The sequence below is a fragment of the Leptodactylus fuscus genome, chromosome 5, assembly GCF_031893055.1.
Source record: "Leptodactylus fuscus isolate aLepFus1 chromosome 5, aLepFus1.hap2, whole genome shotgun sequence".
In the NCBI taxonomy this organism is placed as follows: domain Eukaryota; kingdom Metazoa; phylum Chordata; class Amphibia; order Anura; family Leptodactylidae; genus Leptodactylus; species Leptodactylus fuscus.
In genome coordinates, this window is record NC_134269.1 from 60,498,138 (window position 1) to 60,520,073 (window position 21,936).

General features: G+C 40.9%; 1 protein-coding gene across 1 annotated transcript in view; it reads left to right on the forward strand.

Moving 5' to 3' along the window:
- Positions 1-473: 473 nt before the first annotated feature.
- Positions 474-21,936, forward strand: part of AGBL1 (AGBL carboxypeptidase 1) — a 543,682-nt gene continuing 522,219 nt past the window's right edge. Inside the window, exon 1 of the mRNA XM_075273295.1 lies at positions 474-662. Coding sequence (XP_075129396.1) covers positions 483-662 — 180 coding nt within the window. The 5' untranslated portion in view covers positions 474-482. The remainder of the gene's footprint in view (positions 663-21,936) is intronic.

Here is a 21,936-nt window from a genome sequence, read left to right on the forward strand (position 1 = left end):
AAACTCTGATAAAGTTATTATTGCCAGAGGCGCAGGCGTTTCTACTATAGAATGCAGCGTGTTGCTATTTAGGATTTGGCCTTGTTTTTTTTTTTTACCCCGGAGGGTCCCTTTTGGTGAGCAGTATGTGAAATCCAGTATCCGATTTCATGGGACATGGAGGTCAGATTGAAAGCAAGTCTACTACTCTTGTCTTCCCAGGGACATTTGTACAGTTCACACAGGCTGCCAGTGTCTGTCATTTTCTTCGCCTCTCTCCAGGCTGTTTTGTTTGCTGACTTGTAGTTCCTAGCTACCTCCCCTTTCCCAACATGGAGTGCTATCCCTAACCTCTCTCACGTATCTCTAGCAATGAGAACCTGCTTAATCTCTGAGATTCTTTACGTAGGAAATTAATGTAGTCGTCACATTGGCAAGCTGGCATTTATTTCCCACCGCTGGGGTCTAGAATTGCACTGCTTCGAATAGTAGCATGCCAGTCTATGTGTGACTTGATCTGCCCTCAGGACAGAGAGCATCAGGGACTTGGCACAGACGGGTTAAGCTGCATTGTGTCTGCCGGTTGTCTGTTTAACCAGTGTAAGCAAGACATAGTTGTCATTGGCACAGACATGGCAAGTGAAGGCTCTAGTGGTTTGCAAGTTCTGCTTTCTACTTTACAGGTAAGAAGCGTCTGGCATGAAATATAAGTGGAGTAGCAACTGGTTAACCCATTACATGTATGGAAAGTGATTGCAAGTGCTGTACAGTGTGCTGGAGCTTGAAGATGTTTCCTGCTGTCTATGTTACTGGTGATAATGGTTTTTGGCCTGAGTTTTATTTTATACTAAAGTATTTTATCAGCACTGACATCCGCCATTCAGAACTTTTTATACAGCATCAGTGCAAGATGGAAATTGTACTGCCTCTGTTTACATTGTAGCCTCACTTCCTGTGCTTCTGTATGAGGTGAGCATAGACTACAGCCAGTTGCCTTGATTCCAGTGCGCACACATTTGGAACTCTTCTATAAAACGCTTAAATCCTAAGGCGCAGAAACGTTGCTTTTTTTGTTGAAGATTTTGATGCTTTTTTAACGTAAGCCAACACTGGCTTCAAAATGAATGGGAAATATAAAGAAAGCATGTATACTCTGCTATATTCACTCCTGGCTCATTGGCTTAAAAAAAAACCTTGGTAAGGCTAAAGGCACACATTGCATAAAAAAATCTGCAGCAGAAAAGATGCAAAAAAACAAATTAGAAAATCGCAGCATTGTCTATTATTTTCCGTATAAGTATAACACGGGCAGAAAGTCAGAAGAGGAAAACTCAGTGAACTCAGAAACCTCATTCATCTGCATGGTCCTTGTTGTGGTACTGTACAAGGTGCCATGTTAAAGTGGCACAGTGAGAGAAAAAGTTGCAATTTACTAGTTCTATAATTTATTTTTTACAGAGGTCAGTGGGGGTTGCAGCATAAAAATCATAAAGGGATTGCATACCCTTGCCATATGACTTCTCTCAAGTTTGATCACTATGATTGTGATATATCTATGGCTTATAAGATTCATTGCTCACACCGCTGCAACACCAATGGATCATGCCTGAGGAAGTTCATGATTCTGAACGAAACATTGCACACTAATTTGATTTAATCCTACAATACATTCTGTTAAGATATATTATATGGCGTTGTAATGTATAAAACCAGTTCCTTGATTGAAAAAAAAAAAAAAAGGAAAATAAATCTTTGCACTGTTTTTCTAAAGAACCTCATGGTGTTTGCAGTGATTCTTATAAGCTGTGAATTGGGTTGAAGAACCCCTCAACTAGTACCACCACTACCTGCAAAGAGTGTGCTGTACCATTAGTATCGAAATATGTGATATATCTATGACGAAACATAAAAATCAAAACCAAAACAATACACACAAGGAGAATTTATTAAAACTGTTGATTTTATTTTCTAAATGTAGATTGGGAGCCCCTTACAATGTACTTTTTTTCCCTATCAGTATGTCTTTGGAGTATGGGAGTGAAGCCACGTAAAGACAGGGAGAACATACAAACTCTTTGCAGATGTTGTCCTTGGCAGGATTTGAACCCAGGACTCCAGCGCTGAGAGGCTGTAGTGCTAACAACTGAGTCGCCATGTTGCCCCTTTTAAAGCTGGTGATTCTTTTGCCACTCTTCATTGATTCCACAACAGACACATAACTTGCCAAAATTATTAAGAGGCTTTGGGCTTGCATTTAGATGCATCTGATCATCTCAAATCCACATTACAGGCTGGTGTAGAAAATTTTGGTATAACATATGGAAGTTTTCTGGAGTTATAATAAATATGGCGGACCAGTGCATCTCAACCCTGGCCCACCTAGATTATTGCTCTGCTCTGCCCACCGCCTAAAAAGGTGTGAAGCCGGGCGCAGAGACTGAGAAGTTGAGGCACATTTTTGTCTGCTTTCAAAGAAAGGGGGAGGCCAATGTTGCCTCAATGCATCACATATGTAGAAATAGAAACATTAATATAATACCAGGACATTGGTGGTGGTATAAATGTATGTATATGCTAGCAAGTATAGCTAAACTCCAGTGACATAATGTCTACAAAAAAGAAAGTGAACTCATAATAATACAATCAAGTGGATACATAAAGCCATACAAGGTTGCAATATCAAAATGAAACACCACCATTCTGTCCTTAGAAAGATAACATAAATCTCACCATATGATAAACCATCAAATGGTGCAATGGTCGATGCAGAACATTCACATCAGTCCCTGCTATACCTACTTAGAATGTAGATTCTGTATTTGGTATGTGTTTGGAGTCTATGAAGAAACCCATGTAAACATTAGGAGAACATACCAACTGGGGATTAAACCCAGTACTAACATGTAAGCCAGTTTACTGCCCAATGATATAGCTTCTCAATTTACAAGATAATTTACAGGATTTGTAGGACAAAAGTTCCTTGTATTACATCAATACAATAGAAAAATGTTATGTTTCTTTTACTTGGTGGTCCTTAAATTCAGGAGTCCCTGAACGCAATGAGAAGTGTATAAAGTGATGTACCCAAGCAGGCAACAACAATCTCATCAGTAAAGGAATTGCAGTTAACTTAGGCTAGGTTCACACAGCGGAAAATGAAGAGAAATTCCTCTTCATTTGCTGCCACCATATTTGGCTGCGGGATTGCTTCAGCGACATTCCATTGCAGCTTTCCTCTGCTGAAAAGGCCCGGGTGAATGAGCCTAAACTTCAGGGACTCCCGAGGGACTCCTGCTACAATCTCTGCCTCCAACTGAAAACAATGGGAGGCATATTTAAGGCGGAATATATGACGGATTCGGAGGGTGGAATCCGCTCCAAAATCCGTGGCAGATTCCTCTGTGTGACTGTAAGGCCCAAATTACACAACAGTAAAAAATAGACATATGATGGCTGTCTTTGTAAGGCTTGTTATATGGCTGTTTCGAGAATACATTGATTTGAAAGTGTCTATTCAAATAACCAGTTTTTGACTGACTGTTTTTCATGCCCATCAAATAACTAATATGCAATATCTTTGTCCTTTTTTTGTCTTTTTTTTCATGGACCAATAAAAATCTATGGATCTGTTTTTAACGGATGTAAAATGACATTGATCAAAAAAATGTAGTGAAACTGTCATTCACTAGTGAGGATATCTAAAACTAGATTTCATTGGAATCATTAAAATGTTACACTAATAATACTAAAGCCAAGACACATAAGACAAACCCCCACAATCACAGGCTTCAAGAAGGCCCTGAAGACTCATCTATTCAGGAAGGCCTACAACCTCCAATAACACTATCACAGCACCACCATCTGTACAGTCTCCCCCTCTCCTTCTGTCTCTACCCCCCTTCCCCCACAGATTGTAAGCCCTCGCGGGCAGGGCCCTCTACCCCACTGTGCCAGTCGGTCATTGTTAGCATTATATCTACCTGTACATTCTGTGTATTGTATGTAAAGCACCATGGAATTAATGGTGCTATATAAATAAATAAATAATAATAATAATAATAATAATAATAATAAAGCCACACTTGGCCATATAAAAAATTCTCTAATAGGATTAACAATATCTCTAAGAGGATAACTGATTTGCACCAATTGTAGTTGTAGCAAATTCATTCCAGGTACTTTCTCCTATTGCAGAAGTTTCTGACATATTTGATAGTATCTGTGTCTTCTGATGTTCTTCATCCATTGGCATGAAATGATGACATTTTCCCACTTTGCAAAGAGATAGAGTTGGTGACAGGTACATTTGAAAGGAATATTCCCACTATACACATGAGCCCCATTCCACATAAACCCCACCACTCTCAATATCATAGATTACTGGTGTAACAGATGTACATGTCCTTTTTGCCCCATTTATCTCTATTGGCATGCTGTAGTTAGCCCTACATTTCTGTAACTTTGACCACAACATAAATTACCTCAAAGTATTGGTACAGAAAGGAAACTTCAAACCTCAGAGAGACAGGAGCATCTGGGAATACAAACTCATGCCAACCTCGGACACACTCCAAACAGGGATGAATGTGTCTCATGGATTTATGTCATTGTACTTAAGGAATATGTCTTTAGATCTTATGAGGACATCACAACCAGTCACCAGATCTCAATCAAGGGGACTAAAACTTTCATGCTCCTTAACAAGGAACTGCTTCATTATTTACTGCTTGGGCTGTTTACTTCTCTCTGTTTTACATCACTTGTCTCATTCACCACATATGTTCCTATATCCTTTTGTATAGAAATGTGTGATACTTCAGATATTCAGTAGCACCATGCCTGATGAAGAGACCTAAGTCGCCTTGAAAGCTTGCTATTTGTCATAATTTAGACATTACAAGGGATTGAACTGCTGAAGACTCTTCTTTGTTACATTATTGACATGTACAATGTACGTCTAACTGTATATACCCCTATTGATTAGATTTAAAGGGGTTGTCTTGTGCAGACAGTCGTTGTTCATGTGACCTATTAGTGCATATAGATGTGTATCTATGTGAGTAGCATGTATATCTATCACACATTCATGGTGTATTTTATAGATATGGCATAAATGTATTTCACGAGAAAACCCAGCTGTTGACCTATTCTATGGAACGTCAAAAGGAACGTTTCTTGCAATATGTCTTTATTGCATAAATTTTTCTTATTTTATGTTGCCAGTAACTGTTCGTTCTGGTGTCTAAAAAAATTCCAATATTTAGGTAATTTATGCCTTTGCTAATGGATGATCGGTTGGGCAGTGCAGGACATGGTGGCTCTGGTGTCCTATGTCACTGATGCTGGATTATGAGCAGATGACATGAAAAATAGTCTTACTACACTGTGAACACCTTATTTATAAGCAGCATGAGGTTCCTTGAAAGGGGAGATTCACTTTAAAAACAGGACAGCATTTTTACTTGCGGCAAGTGTCTGTCACCTACTACACAGGCAGAGGTGTAACTTCTCTTGAATTATTCATAGCCTCTTATCTGTTGACGGGGCTGTCTCTGTGATAGGAATTTTATAGCTTTTTCACTCTATTAGCTCCTTGCACTCCTTAGCCACAAGGCAACGTGAATGTATCCAAGTCCAGAGAAAGGTGATAAAGTTTCCGTCAGTTGATTTAACTTTTGCACCGCTCTTAAAATGTCCCTGTGGTCTCGTAAAATATTTGGAATGCTATGGGTCTAGTGAAATTTGATATGTGACTACACTGTTAACAGCTTGGACATTTACCTACATCTTCAGAATTCTAAGACTGAATACCTGGCATCCTCTATATTTTAATTTGTTGATATGATTTTGTGCTGTTTTCACCCTGGCATGCATAACTAAATAATAAACTAAAATACATTAATTTTTTACTGCGTTATAATTAAAATGATATTGAAATGAAACAGGGAATTTTCGGCTCTGAGGCCTAATAAACAGATTGTGGCATGTGGTTAGCTGGAATCTCGTACATTTCATTTCAAGTTGAAAGTTGAAACCGTGGCGTTTTACAGTCTCTGCAAAGTGGATGAGGTTCTGGCTAATCCCATCACACATTGCAGAAAAATATCCACAGCTGATATACTGCGATTTCAAAAACTGTTGCGTTTTGTAATTTGCGACTTGTCAACTATACCTACGGAAATGCTAGTGTTTTCTGTATAGGTATAATTTTAGCAGAAAGTCCAAAACTCTGCTGACTTTCTGTGAATAATGCTGTGGGAATAACAGCAAGGTGTTTCTGCTGCAGTTTTTCCCGCAGCGATTTTTTCCCACGATGTGGGGCCTTAGCCTAAAACTGTTGAGTGCTTTTCTTGGCTCAATGAAGTGAATGGGAGCGCCATCCACCACCAATCACTCCCACATTCAGGGTGACTGCATAGGGAAGAGGGGGCATTCTCAGGATTGGTGCTGTTTCAGCGGTCAGGCCCCAACTGATCAGGTTATTTATCCTCTAGCCCATGGATAGAGGGTAAATACTTTTCATGGCATAACACCTTTAAGGGCAGATTTATTAAAATGGTATTTTAGACCATTTTTTTAAATTTGCCCCAAAATCTCCTGGCCAAACTGCACATAGTTTAGTTGACCAGAGATAGAATAAGGATTAAATCACACAGTTTGTTCTGATACAGTTAAACGGTGTTTATACTACCATTGGCGACCGTCCGTAGTGTCCACAGCTATTGTCTGTTAGCAACAGACACTAGCTGAACCGTCAGTAATTCGTTAAAATTTCCATTCATTTCAGGGCTCATTCACATCTGCGCCCGGTCTCCGTTCTGCAGGTTTCCGTTTCCTGCACAAAACAGAGGCAGGAGACGAAAACCTGCAGGACTCTTTCTAACCAATTCATTTGAATGGGTTTAAAACATGTCTGGCCGTGAGCAGTGGTGTGCGTTTTATGCTCTCTGCCGCGAAACTGTTTTTTTAAAATCGGACACAGAGTCGGACATGCAGTACTCTGTGTCCGATTTTAAAAAAACTGTTTCGCAGCGGAGAGCATAAAACGCTCACTGCCGCTCACGGCTGGACCCGCTCTGACAGCTTTCTGTCTCTGCATGCAGAATGCATGCAGACGACGGAAAGCTGAGAACGGAGACCCAAACGCTAGTGTGAACCTAGAGTCAATGGGATTTTGTCTTGTGTCCGTCAGTGTCCATTTGTGTCTATTTACATACAGTCTGCCAGAAGTCTGTTTTTTTCCCAGCGGATGAAAAATCCTACATGCAGGACCTTTGTGTCCAATTGAAAAAATAGATTCTTAACGGATGGCAAGTGTCCGTTATTTTTTGAACATTGAAGTCTATGGGCAACGGACTTATAACGGACAGTAACTGATAGCCATCAGTTACTGTCACTTCATGTAAGAGGTTAAAGGACTAGTCTCATTATGGACACATCTCCTATTCACCGGACAAGGGATAAGGGACAAGGGACTGAGTGCCCTTGCGTGACTGACACTCTATTCACTTTCTATGGGGCTTGGGTCACTGACGGTGATTACAGACCTGGAAGAGAAAGCGAAGTTAATGGAGCGCTGGTCATGCAAGTGCACTGGTGCTCCATTCACAAGGAGGCCATAGGGGACCTTTAATTCCCGTTTTCCTGATCACTGGGGCACCGACAATTGGGCCTCCAGCAGTCAGACATTTATTCCTTGTACTTTAAGTATATGTTATAGTGCACCATAGGCTATTATAAAATAATAATTTAGAAACTTTTGTGTATGCTTTGGTTATGCCTGTATTACTTGTCCACCATTTATGAGCTGTCTGCATACTTGCCAATGCTCTTGGAAGCTCCAAAAGGCTGACAAGGAGGGGTGACCTCCTGGACTCCTAGAAGAACAAGGAAATCTCTCAGTCTGCTGGGGTAGAAGACACTTTATATGTGATTTTGGCACTATATGTATTGGTAATGGCCATATACAAAAGGGTCATGGCAGTGTCTCATAGGGGAGTGGACACCCACTGGGGCATGGCTTCGACCAAAAATTTCATGGTGTGTTGCATATGCCATTCTCCCAGAGTGCCCCAGAATAATCTTGGCAAGTATGGTTGTCTGCCATATCTCTCCTTTTTCTGTTCGGATATAATTTCCCTAATGCAGATTACATTTTCCAAAATGCCTCTTGCTTTACAAAGGTAGAAGTGGTGGAAGCTCCTCACACTACACTCGCTTTACTCTTAGCAGCAAGTGATTGATAAAGAGGACCTTTTGCCACCTCCACCAATTCAAGTTCTTAGTACCTTTTAACAGTCAGGACAGTTGGAATTTTTTGTCTAGTCTCCACAGTTCCTGAGCAACAAGTGCAGATAGTTTTAGTGCCCGATGTGATATTTCAGCTCTGTAATTTCAGAAGGACGGTGTCAGGCAGGGAACGTGATTCAGAGATCCAATCAGATTCAGCCAATGTCAAATCTCAGAATCAGACCACTTGCCTGGTCCTATCTGACACCACCCTCCTGACAGTACAGATGTTAAAAATATCATATCAAGCACCATAATTACCTTTGTTGATTGCTAGGGAATGGTGAGGGCTAGAAAAAATTCCAACTGTACCGTAATCATTGGAGGGGCACTATTAAATTATGTAAAGCCTGGGACTTGTTGTATGTGCTAAACATTCCGCTTTATGTGATACAATTGTGGTCAGTGTATTACTACTGTATGTAATACAGCTTCAGCCTGTCTCCCCTGCCTCTTACTTGTGATAGATTTCTCCCTGTGAGCTCTTCCAAGCAGAAGGGATCTGTGCGAACCTGCATCTCATAGGGTATACTGGAGATTCCATCTATAGCAGGTAGTATAGAAAGGCTGTATCACTAATGGCAATTTAGCAGCATATTATTGTAGGGACTCATCTATTATATTATTGCTCTCCTGGTCTCTAGAAGAAATTACATCTTCTGCAGGAATGGAGTGGCATACAGAGGCAAAAGGAAGCTGGAGCTTGGTGGAGAAGGGGTTGCATGACTGCTGCCAAGAGGGATTTGTTATTCACTAATATAATCCTTCAGCTCACAGAGATGGAGACATAGGGGGCATTGATCTTCTATGTACACAGGAAGGCAAGCTCTAAACTAGTAATAAGACTGATGATCACATGGCCCAGGTGCCCAAAATGAAATGGATTAAAGTACATGTATAAAACTAACCTGAGATAAAGCAAATTGTGGGGCTACATTATAGCTTTTCGTTTAACAGTCCAAAATTTTTAAAGAGCGTTTCTTCTAAAATAAAGATGACTGTCTATCTATCTGTCTATCTATCTATCTATCTATCTATCTATCTATCTGTGTCCTTTTTTGTTTCTATCCTGTTAAAGGGGTCATCTAATACTAAAGCTTAATTTAAAACCAGTAGGGATCCAATACCCATCCCGAACCAATCAACTGAAGGAAAGTTGAGTTGTAATAGTATGGTTTGGCCACTACTCAGTATGGAGCCATCTGTTTCTGGCTCTTTAAACCATGGGCAAATACCGTATATACTCGAGTATAAGCCGACCTGAATATAAGCTGAGGCCCCTAATTTTATCACAAAAAACTGGGAAAACTTATTGACTCGAGTATAAGCCTAGGGGGGAAATGCAGCAGCTACTGGAAAATTTCAAAAATTAAAATGGTCGGAGGTTTTGGGTACAGTAGATACTGGTTGCTGGGAAAGAGGAGGGGGTGTTTTGGTTGTCTGTCTGCCCCTTCTCTGAGCTTGAGGACTGTATGTAGGGTATTTGCGGTGCTCCTATTAACCCCTTCCTGACGGAACAGGAGCTCTGCAGATCCCCTATATTCAGTAGACCGGGCACTTTCAGACACAGGGATACCTAATGTGAATGTGTTTCACAGTAATTTTCTACTTTTCTATGTATTCTAGGGAAAGGAGGGATTTAAAACTTTTATTTTTTAAAAATCTTTTTTTTTTTTTTTGCACTATTTTATGGGAGATTCTATACATTAATATTGTGGCTGGTCATAGACCCCCCTCCTAAAAAAAAATAAAAAATTCGAGTATAAGCCGAGGGAGGCTTTTTCAGCACAAAAACTGGGCTGAAAAATTCGGCTTATACACGAGTATATACGGTAGTTGGTTTTGCGTAACCCTAATCCCTTTAATTCTGGTGAATGTGAAAATGGTCAACAATACTATGGCTCATTTCAGACTGGACAGAGATAGAGAGAATTCATCTGCTGTCCCAGGCACTAGAAAAGTTGGGTGAAAAAACAAGTAAAGAAGTCACTACTGCAAAGTCATATGTGTTGTCACCAGTTTACAGAACACAGTCTGTATTTGGAGATTTATACTTGCTGGAGATTTTTTAGGTTTGGTGTTGGTTAATACGCTCCAGATTACATTACTATAGATAGTCATTTGCACATGCAGGTAACATTTTCTGTGATCTATATAGACATTAATAAATTGAATGTCTTTCAGTGGTAGGGTAATAAAGCAGTTTTAGGATAATAAAAGAGATTCCTATCAGCACTTGGGAGACAGCTTTGTTTTACATTGCAGTCTCCTGTCGCTATGCAGAATTATGATGTCATGTCACTATGTCTGAATTGCAGTTTTATACCTTGCATTATTTTCTCGGTCATTTAGGTTGGATGAATCACAGAGTCATCAGACTCTCCAAGGATTATCTGTGCTCAGCCAAACCTTGAAAGTCTTTAGCCAGAGTCCTTAAAAGATTGTTTGACTCATAGATTCTCAATGTGCACCTGTTTACATGAAGCTGCTACGAATCCCCAACAGCAGAATCAATTTGTTGTTATTGGCCGGAGTCCAGCACGCAGACATTCATTTCAGGAGTACATTGGCTCACGACGGCACTAGTGACTGGATTGCTTGTCCCGTGCCCTCACATCTATTTTGTGTATAACTCTACAGTCTACAAAAACTTTTCTCAATCTTCACACATCGTAATTTTCCAGTTTGGAATCCGGCCACTTACTAGATCCATTCACCAGTTTGTATTTGCTCCCTTCTAAAAGCTACAATCACAGATCTAATAATTTAATCTAAACCTTATTTGACTCGACATCACCAGTCAATTTGATGTGATGATGAGGCCCCACCAGCAAAGGAATACTATCACTGTACAAATAATACCCTTGACTATGACCACCAAATACAACACACATAATACTACATTGCAGCACGACGTATCTTCCCAATAGAGCAAATACCTATCAGAAAAGCCAAATACGACAGTGCAGCATACAATACTTCTCCTAGGACAAAATGCTACCATAGAAGCGGCAAACGTAGCAGCACATGTTACCCCAGCAGTGCCAAATATTTCGGTGCAGCACAAAATACCCTAGCAGCAGTGCTAAATAAAAAAAATTGCAATACAACATCACTCAGCAATGTCAAACAAATACCACTGTGCAGAACTAAAAATCTAGGCAGGAATTTACCCACCCCTCCCCAACATCCCACTCTCTTAATACAGTGTTCCACTTTCCACCTCTAGCTCATTGGCAGCAGCATTCCCAAATAAAACCGTCAAGACTTGAGAAAATCATTCTTCAATTCCACACTAGGCAGATAACAATAAGAGAAGAACCTCCTACCTCCAGTACCTCTGCCTCCAGGTTACAGCATTACACCTGCAGACTGAGGATGAAGTGTTCCCTGGCATTATCAGGCTGGCATTATCAGTGTAGCATCTGCTTTAGAGTTCCTGCTTTTTTCTTAAGCTGACACTGGCAGGGACCTGAGTATCACCACCAACCTTTGAGCCACATGTCTACTTTGAGAACCCGCTTTAAGTTGGTGAACCAACTCCTCTATTAGAGACCTTTATGGAGAGAAAGTTGAGGCAGAGAAATACACAAACATAAATTTGTGGGTCAAAAGGGCTGCTTAATCATGTTTAACCACATGAGGACCGCCGTACGTAAATTTACGGCCTCATGTGCTGGTACCTAAAGACCGGACTATTGCCGAAATACGTCCGGCCTTTAGGTACCTTTCTGGCGGGGGGAGGGGTGCGGGGGGGGACAGGGGTTAGGTGTTACTAACACCTAACCCCTTCCTCCATAACGTCCAGTCGGAACTGAGTCCGACTGGACGTGTTAACCCTTTCGATCGCGCCGTCAAACATCACGGCGCGATCGAAAGGGATCCGCCGACAGTTTAACCCGATCGGCACCCCCCGCGGCGAGATCGGGGGGTGCCGATGTCAGTAGAAGGTAGTCTGGGGTCTGGCCAGTGACCCCAGACTACCGGAGCCCCACATACCTGGTGATCCTGCCAGGCGGTGGAGGAAGTGAGCGATGTGTCTCACTTCCTCTGCAGCTTACAGGACACGAGCAGGTTCATGTCCTGCTCGTGTCCTGTCTGCTACTGTGCTGAATCAGCTGATGCTTTCATCAAAGCATCAACTGATTCAAGTGTCCTAAAGGGACACATGAAAAAGTAAAAAAAAAAGTTAAAAAAAAATAAATAAAGTGTATGAAAAAAGTAATAACGTTCTAAAGTCCAAAAATCCCTTTTTTCTATACAAAATGAATTATATAAAAAAAAGCACTAAAAATTAAAAAAAGCAATGCATATTTGGTATCGCCGCGTCCGTAACAACCTGTACAATAAAACTGAAATTATATTTAATGTACACGGTGAACGTCGGAAAAAAAAACCGGAAAAAAACTCGCCGGAAATAATGATTTTTTGCCATCTCATCCTACAAAATATGCTATAAAAAGTGATCAAAAAGTCATATTCACCCCACAACAGTGCCAATAAAAAGCGCACATTTTCCCGCAAAAAATAAGCCCTCAACCAACACTGTCAACCGAAAAATAAAAATGTTACGTCTCTCAGAAGATGGCGATGCAAAAAACATTGATTTATGTCCCCATATGTGTTTTTGTTCTGCAGACTTAGTATTGCATAAAAAAATAACATAAATGAGGTATCGCCGTAACCGTACTGACCCGCAGAATAAAGGACACATGTTACTTATGCTGTACGCTGCATGGCGAAAAATTTAAAATGTAAAACTCAATGCAGGATTGATTTTTTTTTTTTTTAATCCAGCAAGAAAGAGTTAATAAAATGTAATCAGTAAGTTGTAGGCACCCAAAGATGGTGTCATTACAAAATACATCTCATCCTGCAAACAACAAGCCCTTATATGGCCGCGTCACCAGAAAAATAAAGAAAATATAGCATCTAGCAATGTCAAGGCAAAACCCCCCAAAAATCGCCAAATTATTAGAACACAACTGGCTGCGGCAGGTAGGGAATATATAAGCTGTGTGAGCGGATATCAGGGGACACCCCAGATTTACAGCTTATGAGCGAAAAAACACCAGAAGTGACCCCCAAAGTGACCCCCAGAGTGACTCCCCCAATCATAGGAGCTACTGGGACATAGTAGGGAATTTGGTGTCTGCAATGTCCTCCGCACCGCTTATATGTTCCCTCTTCGCCATCCGCTGTGCAGTCACATCTGGCATACTAATCCTCACTACACCCCCTGATACATTCTTTGAGGGGTGCAGTTTTCAAAATGGGGTCACTCCTTTGGGGAATCCACTTTTCTGGTACCTTACAGGCTCTACAAACATGACATGGCGTTCAAATACCAAACATCCAAATCTGTGCTCCAAAGGGCGCATAGCGCTCCTTCGCTTCTGCGCCCTGCTGTGCGCCCAAACTGCAGTTTATGCCACATGTATGACACATGTATGACACTGGTGTACCCAGGATAACGGACGTAATGTCATATGTGGGTATAAACTGATATTAGGGCACAGCTGGACGCAAAAGGGAAGAAGGGTTATTGGGTTTTTGGAGCACAGACGGTTTGGTTTTTGGATGCCATGACACTTTTGTAGATCTGAAACGCCAGTAAAGTGGAATCCCCTGATATGTGACCTTATTTTGGAAACTACACCCCTGAAGGATTTCTCCAGGGGTACAGAGAGCATTTTTAACCCCCAAGTGTTGCTATAACTTATTATCCATAAATGAATACGAAGCTGATTGTGAGAGGTGAAAATGACAATTTTTCCAGGAATCCGTCATTTCAGTGCGTAACATGTTGTGCCCGCCTTGTATCAGAGATGAACGCTCTAAAAGCTGTTGTGCCCGGGATACCCGCTTACCAGTTTATGGAGTGTCTCTGCTGACATAAGTTGGGCACAACATATCGGGCACTAAAATGGCGAATCTCTGGAAATTTTTCATTTTTAACTTCTCATTATCAGCTGTGATTTCATTTCTGGAAACTAAATAAATGCAACACTCAAGGGTGAAAAATGCTCGCTACACCACTTGATAAATCCCATGAGTGGGCTAGTGTCCAAAATGGGGTGACATGTCTGCGGATTCCACTTCATTGACAATTCAGGGGCTTTGCAAAAGTGGCATGGTGTCCTAAAACCAAACTGTGCTCCAAAAACCAAAATAGCGCTCCTTCCCTTCTGTGCCCGGCTGTGCCCAAACAGCCATTTATACCCACATATGGCATTAAGTCCGTTATCCGGGGTACACCAGTGTCATACATGTGGGCATACACCGCTATTTGGGTACCCAGCAGGGCGCAGATGTGAAGGAGCGATATGTGCTTTTGGAGTGCAGATTTATATTCTTTGTTTTTGGACACCACGTCACATTTGCAGAGGCCCTAAAAGTGTCCCTACAAAATGGGGTCACTTCTTGGTGAATTCCAGTTTACTGTCACCTGTGTAGTTTCTAAAATGGGGTCACAATGGGGGGTTTCCATTGTATTGATACTTTAGGGGCTCAGCTAATGCGACATGACACCTGAGAACTATTCCAGCCACATCTGCTTTCTAAAAGCCAAATAGCGCTCTTTCCATTCTGAGCCCCACCGTATACCCATACAGCAGATTATGGCCACATATGGGGTATTGCCGTGTTAAGAAGAAATTGTGTAACAAACTCTGGGGGGCTTTTAATTCTTCAGCTACTTGCAAAATTAAAAATATGGCGCTAAATGGACGATTATTGGAAAAAAAAAGTAATTTTTCATTTTTATGTCCAATTGTTAATAAAATCTGTGAATCAGCTGTGAGGCCAAAATGCTCACCAAACCCCTAGATAAATTCTATGAGGGGTGTAGTTTCCAAAATGGGGTCACTTTTAGGGGGTTTCCACTTTATTGGTACACTAGAGGCTCTGCAAATGCGACATGGCACCTGAAAAATATTCCAGCAAAATCTGCCCTTCAAAAGCCAAATAGCGCTCTTTCCATTCTGAGCCCCGCCATGTTCCCATACAGTAGATTATGACCACATATGGGGCATTTCTGTGTTCAGGAGAAATTGTGTAACGAACTTAAGGGAGTTTTTTTTCCTTTATCCTCTTGTGAAAATGAAAAATTTGCGGCTAAATTGACAGTTTGTTGGAAAAAAAGTAAATTTTCATTTTCATGTCCCAATGTTAATAAAATCTGTGAAACAGCTGTAGGGTCAAAATGCTCACTCTACCCTTTGATATGTTTTGTGGGGGGTGTAGTTTCCAAAATGGGGTCACTTTTAGGGGGTTTCCACTGTATTGGTTCTCTAGGGGCTCTGCAAATGCGACATGGCACCTAAAAATTATTCCAGCAAAATCTGCCATCCAAAAGCAAAATAGCGCTCCTTCCATTCTGAGCCCCGCCATGTTCCCATACAGCAGAATATGGCCACATATGGGGTATTGCCGTGTTCAGGATAAATTGTTTAACAAACTTTGGGAGGCTTTTACTCCTTTAACCCCTTGTGAAAATGAAAACTTTGGGGATAAAGTGACATTTTAGTAATTTTTCTTTTACACATTCCAATGTTAGTAAAATCTGTGAAACAACTGTACGGTCTAAATGCTCACTATACCCCTTGATGAATTCCGTGAGGGGTGTAGATTCTAAAATGGGGTCACTTTTGGGGGGTTTCCATTGTTTTGGTACACTAAGGGCTCTGCAAATGTGACATGGTGCCTGAAAATTATTCCAGCAAAATATGCTGTTCAAACACCCAGTGTCACTCCTTCCCTTTCGTGCACTGCCGTGTGCCCAAAAATCAGTTTACACCCACATGTGGGGTATTTCTGTGCACGGGAGAAATTGCATAACAAAATGTGAGATGCATTTTCTCCTTTAACCCTTTGTGAATGTGTTAATTTTAGGTCTAAATGAATGTATTAGTGAAAAAAAATGAAATGTCTAAATTTGACCTCCATCTTATTTTTATTCTTATGAAATGCTTAAAGGGTTAACAAACATCCCAAATGCTGTTTTGAATAATTTGAGGGGTGTAGTTTTGAAAATGGGGTGATTTATGGGGGTTTCAATTATATAGGCCTTTATAATTCCTTTCAGAACTGAAGTGTTCCCTAAAAAATTAGTTTGAGGAATTTTCTTGTAAATCTGGAAAATCGCTGTTACACTTGTAAGCCTTGTAACGTCCAAAATAAATTAAAAGACGATCAAAAGATGATGCCGATATAAAGCAGAGATATGGGAGATAATATTTATTCATGTATTTGGATGGTATGACTATCTGCCTGAAAAGCAGAGAATTTCACATTTTGAAAATTGCAATTTTTTCCAAATTTCCATCAAATTTGCTAGTTTTTTTATAAATAAATACAAAAATATTGATTAGTGTTTACCACTAACATGAAGTATAATGTGTTACGAAAAAACAATTTCAAAATCACTTGTGTAAGTTAAAGCGTCTCAAAGTTATTGCCATTTAAAGTGACACATGTCAGTTTTGAAAAAAGAGGCCCGGTCCTTAATGTACTTCTGGGCCTGGTCCTTAACCGGTTAAAGAGGTCTCCTGGCATTGGAGAAACCTGTGTGGACACTGGTGTCTGTTTGACATCGATGTCTGAAGTCCTCAGCCTCACCTGACTGCTGAGACCAATCAGAGACCTCAGCAGTCGCTGGAGAAGGGCTGGTTCCTTGCCACTGAGTCCACTGATTAATTTCAGTGGTCATGTAAGGCCTCGTTGACATCTGAGTCGGTAATACGTTCGGGGGAGTCCACATGGGGACCCTCCCCAAACGGACTACCGAACGCATTGGCAAGCAGTGTGCAGTGAAAGCACACGGACTCCATAGACTATAATGGGGTCCGTTTGGCTTTCCGCAAGGTCTCTGCATGCAACATGCGGACAGAAAAGTAGTTCATGCCTTTCTGTTTTGCTGACAGATGTGTCTTGTAGCAGTTTCCTCCACTCTCTACATTTAGATAATATAGACGAGCACAGTGCATGCATGTGTATATAGGATTGGTAGAGAAGCCATCAGCTGAAGGAGTGTTTAGCTGACAGCTATCTGAACTGTATGACCAGCTTAAGTGCCATTTGTTTGCTGTAAACAGACATCTTTTACTGCTGTAATGGTCTGTTCAGTATGTCCTCTTTACTTCTGCCGCACATGTCCTCCCCCCATTGCTTGAGTGACATCTTCCACTTTGTCACACTTTGTCACATTCTGTTATCTAGAGAGTGAAGCCCCAGTGGGAGAAGAAACGTCCCTAAAGCCCTTTTCAACTCATTGGTATAATAATAAAATCTAGATTTTCATGAAACTGGAGCCACAATGCTGAAAAAGAAAGGCATCTTTGAAAGGTATAGAAGCAGCCCTGCAAGGCATTGGTTTCATACATGTTTTTCAGTTGACAGACTCCCTTGAAAGATTCTTTCAAACTGCATTGCTTCAAATGCTGTGGTGTTGAGAGAAGTAAAGTTATAGTTCCTGTTACCAACCCGTGCTATGATGTTTCAATTTCGAACAGAGAGAAGTCCCTGAGTACTATTTGTGTAAATTGGTTTGCTGCTGTGTATTGGCCTTTGTTGTTGTAATGATATTCCTGTGACCCAATGTGTATTCGCCTCAAAATCCTGAACAAAATGACGGCTCCTATTGAAATAAGTGGGAGCCGCTCAGGAGCCTTCTCCAGGAGTCAGCTTGTGCCGGCTCCCAGAAAAAGAAGCAAGGTGCTCATTCTTCAGGCCGTTTTGCCTTGCGATTCGGCCTGAAGACACTCCCTCCTCCCGACTAGGCCCATTCATTGGGTCTAATCCAAAGTGGAGCATGCGGCTGGATGCTTGTGCAGTGCACTGTCTTTCAGTCGCGGCTACCCGGCTTTTGGATTTGAACCTGAGGCGGAGGCCGCTTCAGGTTCTGATCCAAAAAAACGTGTGTGAACTTACCCTTGCATAAATTCTTGTTTGTGGCAGCAAAGTTGATGGCAGAGCCTATGAATATGGTGCTCAGTTTGAAGACAATTGCACATGTAAAACAACAATTGCACCTGTTTTATTTTACCATCTATTATAACAGTGATGTCCTTCTGGTGACCCATTGGTCGTGTGGTCCTTGTCCTTGTTCACCAGAGTTATGAGAAGTCTCATTTATATGATGTGGTTGTCTTTACACCAAAAAAAAAAATAAAATAAAAACAAAAACACCCAAAAGAGTGCAGTAATTCTTAATAATTGTGTTATATATATATGTATGTTTGTGTATATATAAGATATTGATGTTTGGGATCTATTTATATATGCTTGTGGTCTGTGTTCCCTTCGTATGTATTTACCGTACATCCCAGAAACCCTTTTTACCTAGCCTTATGTGGTCCTTTAATAGGATTAATAGCCACATTTGAGGCCTTCTTGCTATATCAAACTGGTGCTAGAAAATCATCATAGATAACCCTGTGGAATATCTTATGTTTAATTGTTCAGGCATTTATGCAATGTATCACAAAATGAGTAGAAAATTAGAATGGTGGAAAATTGAAGCTGTTCATTTCAGTACTTACAGCCCAGTGTTAGTTCTTACCATGCTGAGTGTAATGTGTGGATAGTCTTCTTTGTTTCAAGTAAATACGACCACCTGCCTCCGCTTCGTTCCAATTTTTTTCTTGCATATGACAGGGTAGAGTGCTTTTAAAACGTGTTTTCCTTTCTTAGCAGCATGACAAGGAGGCTGGGATTCCTTGTAAGATCCTTTGAAATATGCCGTCCTTGTACTTGAGCACTAGCCAATGTTATTTCATTTATTTTAATTACAGTTTAGCATTGCAGAGTACATGTAGTACCATCTCTCCCAACACATGTGGGATAGTCTAGTCATAGAACTGCCTAAGAATCCCTTGAGAACAGAGGAGATATTCATTGTGAGAACATGAGCTACACATTTAGCTACATTTAGTTGAAAGTAATACACATGCTTGGAATAAAGTTGACAAGAGCACTCAAGGAAAACATTTAGGCTAATGCCCGATTCACACTAGCTTATGTGTTCTGTCCGCAAGGAGTCCGCATGAGGAACCCCCATAAGGAATACTGCATTTCCACAACATGGGGCCTTAGGGTCGGTTCAAATGAGCTTATGTGTTCCGTCCGCATGAGGACCCCCAGTACAGAATACAAGCGCAACTCCGATTGCTGTGCAGTTAAAGCGCTTTAACTGCTCAGCGCTTGTTGTTGCGCTTGTATTCTGTACTGGGGGTCCTCATGCGGACGAAACACATAAGCTCATTTGAACCGACCCTAAGCCCCCATGTTGTGGAAATGCAGCTTTTTTTCTAGGAGATTTTGTTGCATCTTTTGAGCCAAAATCGGCAGTGGATTGAGCAGAAAAAAGAAGTATAAGAACTTCCTATATATTTCCCATATATATTCTTCTTGTAATGTAAATGGATCATATTTGATGGAAGCTCTCCAAAAGTGATATCTTGATAGTTACCCTGTACTTGTTATTCATCATACTTTGGCAGAAGCAGAATCAACTTTGGTTTAGCCTTTTATGGACAACTGGATACGTCTTAACTTCACCCTACCATGTATATAACACAAGGCTGCTCAGTTTCTTTCAACTAGAAAGGTTTTGACATTGACTTTGTGAGGCAGGCCATTTTATAAATGCAATATAATACTCAATATTATATTACAAAATGTGGGAGAGTAGGCTCTAGGGCAGGTTTTTTTTTTTAATAAACTGTTTGATCCTGTGATCATTAGATTGCTGATATCGCACTACTACAGTAGTATTGCAGACTATGGTGAAAGCACTACATTACTAATGAGCTCTACCACATGGAGGGCTCTATAGCAATGTACATAAACCATGCTTGGGAGCCTTCAGAAGGCTCCCAGCTGTGATAACAACAGAACGGTTCTCACAATCTCTCCACAGGAGAGCCATTCCATTGCTCAAAACAGACGTGAACGTGAAACTAACCTCTTATAAGCTTCTATGGTATCTGACCCTGGCATCTGAGCGGTAAATGGTCCGCTATCTGAGCTGCCTCTGGTCACAGACTCTGCTGTTGGCACCCTGCTATGTAAATCAGCAGAAATGCAGCGGCTATGCTGCCCCCTCAGCTCCATATGACCAGAACGTACATATACACGTCTTGGTTTGTGCAAAATTTAACATCAGTTTACAGTCCCATACATGATAAAGAAAACTCCTAGAATTAAGGGGTTTTTCCAGCTCCAGAAAACAAAATTTATAAGTCCCCAATGGGGCCTGTTAACCCCAGAATATGCTCTAAGGTGCCAGTTAAGCCAATCACTGGCTGCAGGAGGTCACTGCTCTGGCCAGCGGATCATGAAGGATTGACAACATTTGTCTTATTTTAACATATTCCTATTTTACATTTACTTGGCACAATATTATGGCCCAAGTCGTGGAGTTGCATAGCAGTCACTGTACAGGTTACTACTAAAGATGAGTAAGTATATTCGATCGAATACCTCCCCTGCATAGTTCTTGGTGTAAAAAAAAAGCGCCAGGGAAGGTGGGAGGGAATCAAATGTTTATTGCGTGGTATTCGACTGAGTACACCAATAACTATGCAAAGGGAGGTATTCGACCGAATACTACTCATTCATCTCTAGTTACTACCCCATATGCCTCCATCATATTTTAGTACATGTGAATTTGCCAGATAGATTTCCAGAACTCCTAGCCAAAACAATTAGACTTGCAGTTTTTTTTTTTTGTCCAGCGATTTCACATCTGGATTCCGTTCCCCTCTCTGCATGAAAAATGCAGAGAGAAAAGCGCTGCAAGCAGCAATTTCCTCTGCATTTTTCATGCGGAAACCACACAGACCCCATTATAGTCTATGAGGTTCATGGGTTTCATAAGGTAACTGCTTTTTTATGCGGATTAGATTTCTGTAAACCCATGCGCAGATGTGAATCGAGCCATAGTATATTGCAATATATTAGCTTTCTGAAGAGGAACTTTCACAATAATCACTTATCGCAATGAGTGACGCTCTCTAATTTCTGGTATGTGGTTGGTGTTTCACTTATTGTATTGTATTGCCCTCTCTCTACTTTCATTACAGCATGACCCTGTACTTACTGTATGTGAACAATAATATTCCATCTGCCACAGATATGAAAATGAATTAGTTGGGCTGACTATTTTCATAAGTGAACCTTATTTGTGTCTACTTTTCTATATACTTCAGTCCAACCAAGGCTTCATGCACATGACCGTAGAATTTATTTCACTGAAATGTATGGGGAATCCGTGAAAATGGTCCTAGGTCCTACTCTGCTCTATTTCATCGGAAGAGAATGAATCAGAATGCACATGGATGACACTCACGTGTCACACCAAGAGTCCTCACACTGAATTACACTGCAAACTCGGCCATACCTTGGATGCTCACTTAGTCATCTGAATGGGGTCAGTCATTACATATATTATATATTTAGATTGTGTTGGTCAGAATTAAATAACTGAATGAACAACATTTATCAGGCAGAAGTAAAAGGTCAGTGCTCCTTGTACCCACTAAATACCAGCCACCCAGGACATGGGACTTCAACATCAACATAAGTAAACATAGATAGGCCTAGGTGTACAATGTAAATAAGTTCAATGTAAATGGGAGCTACAGAAACGGCGTACAACATTTAGCT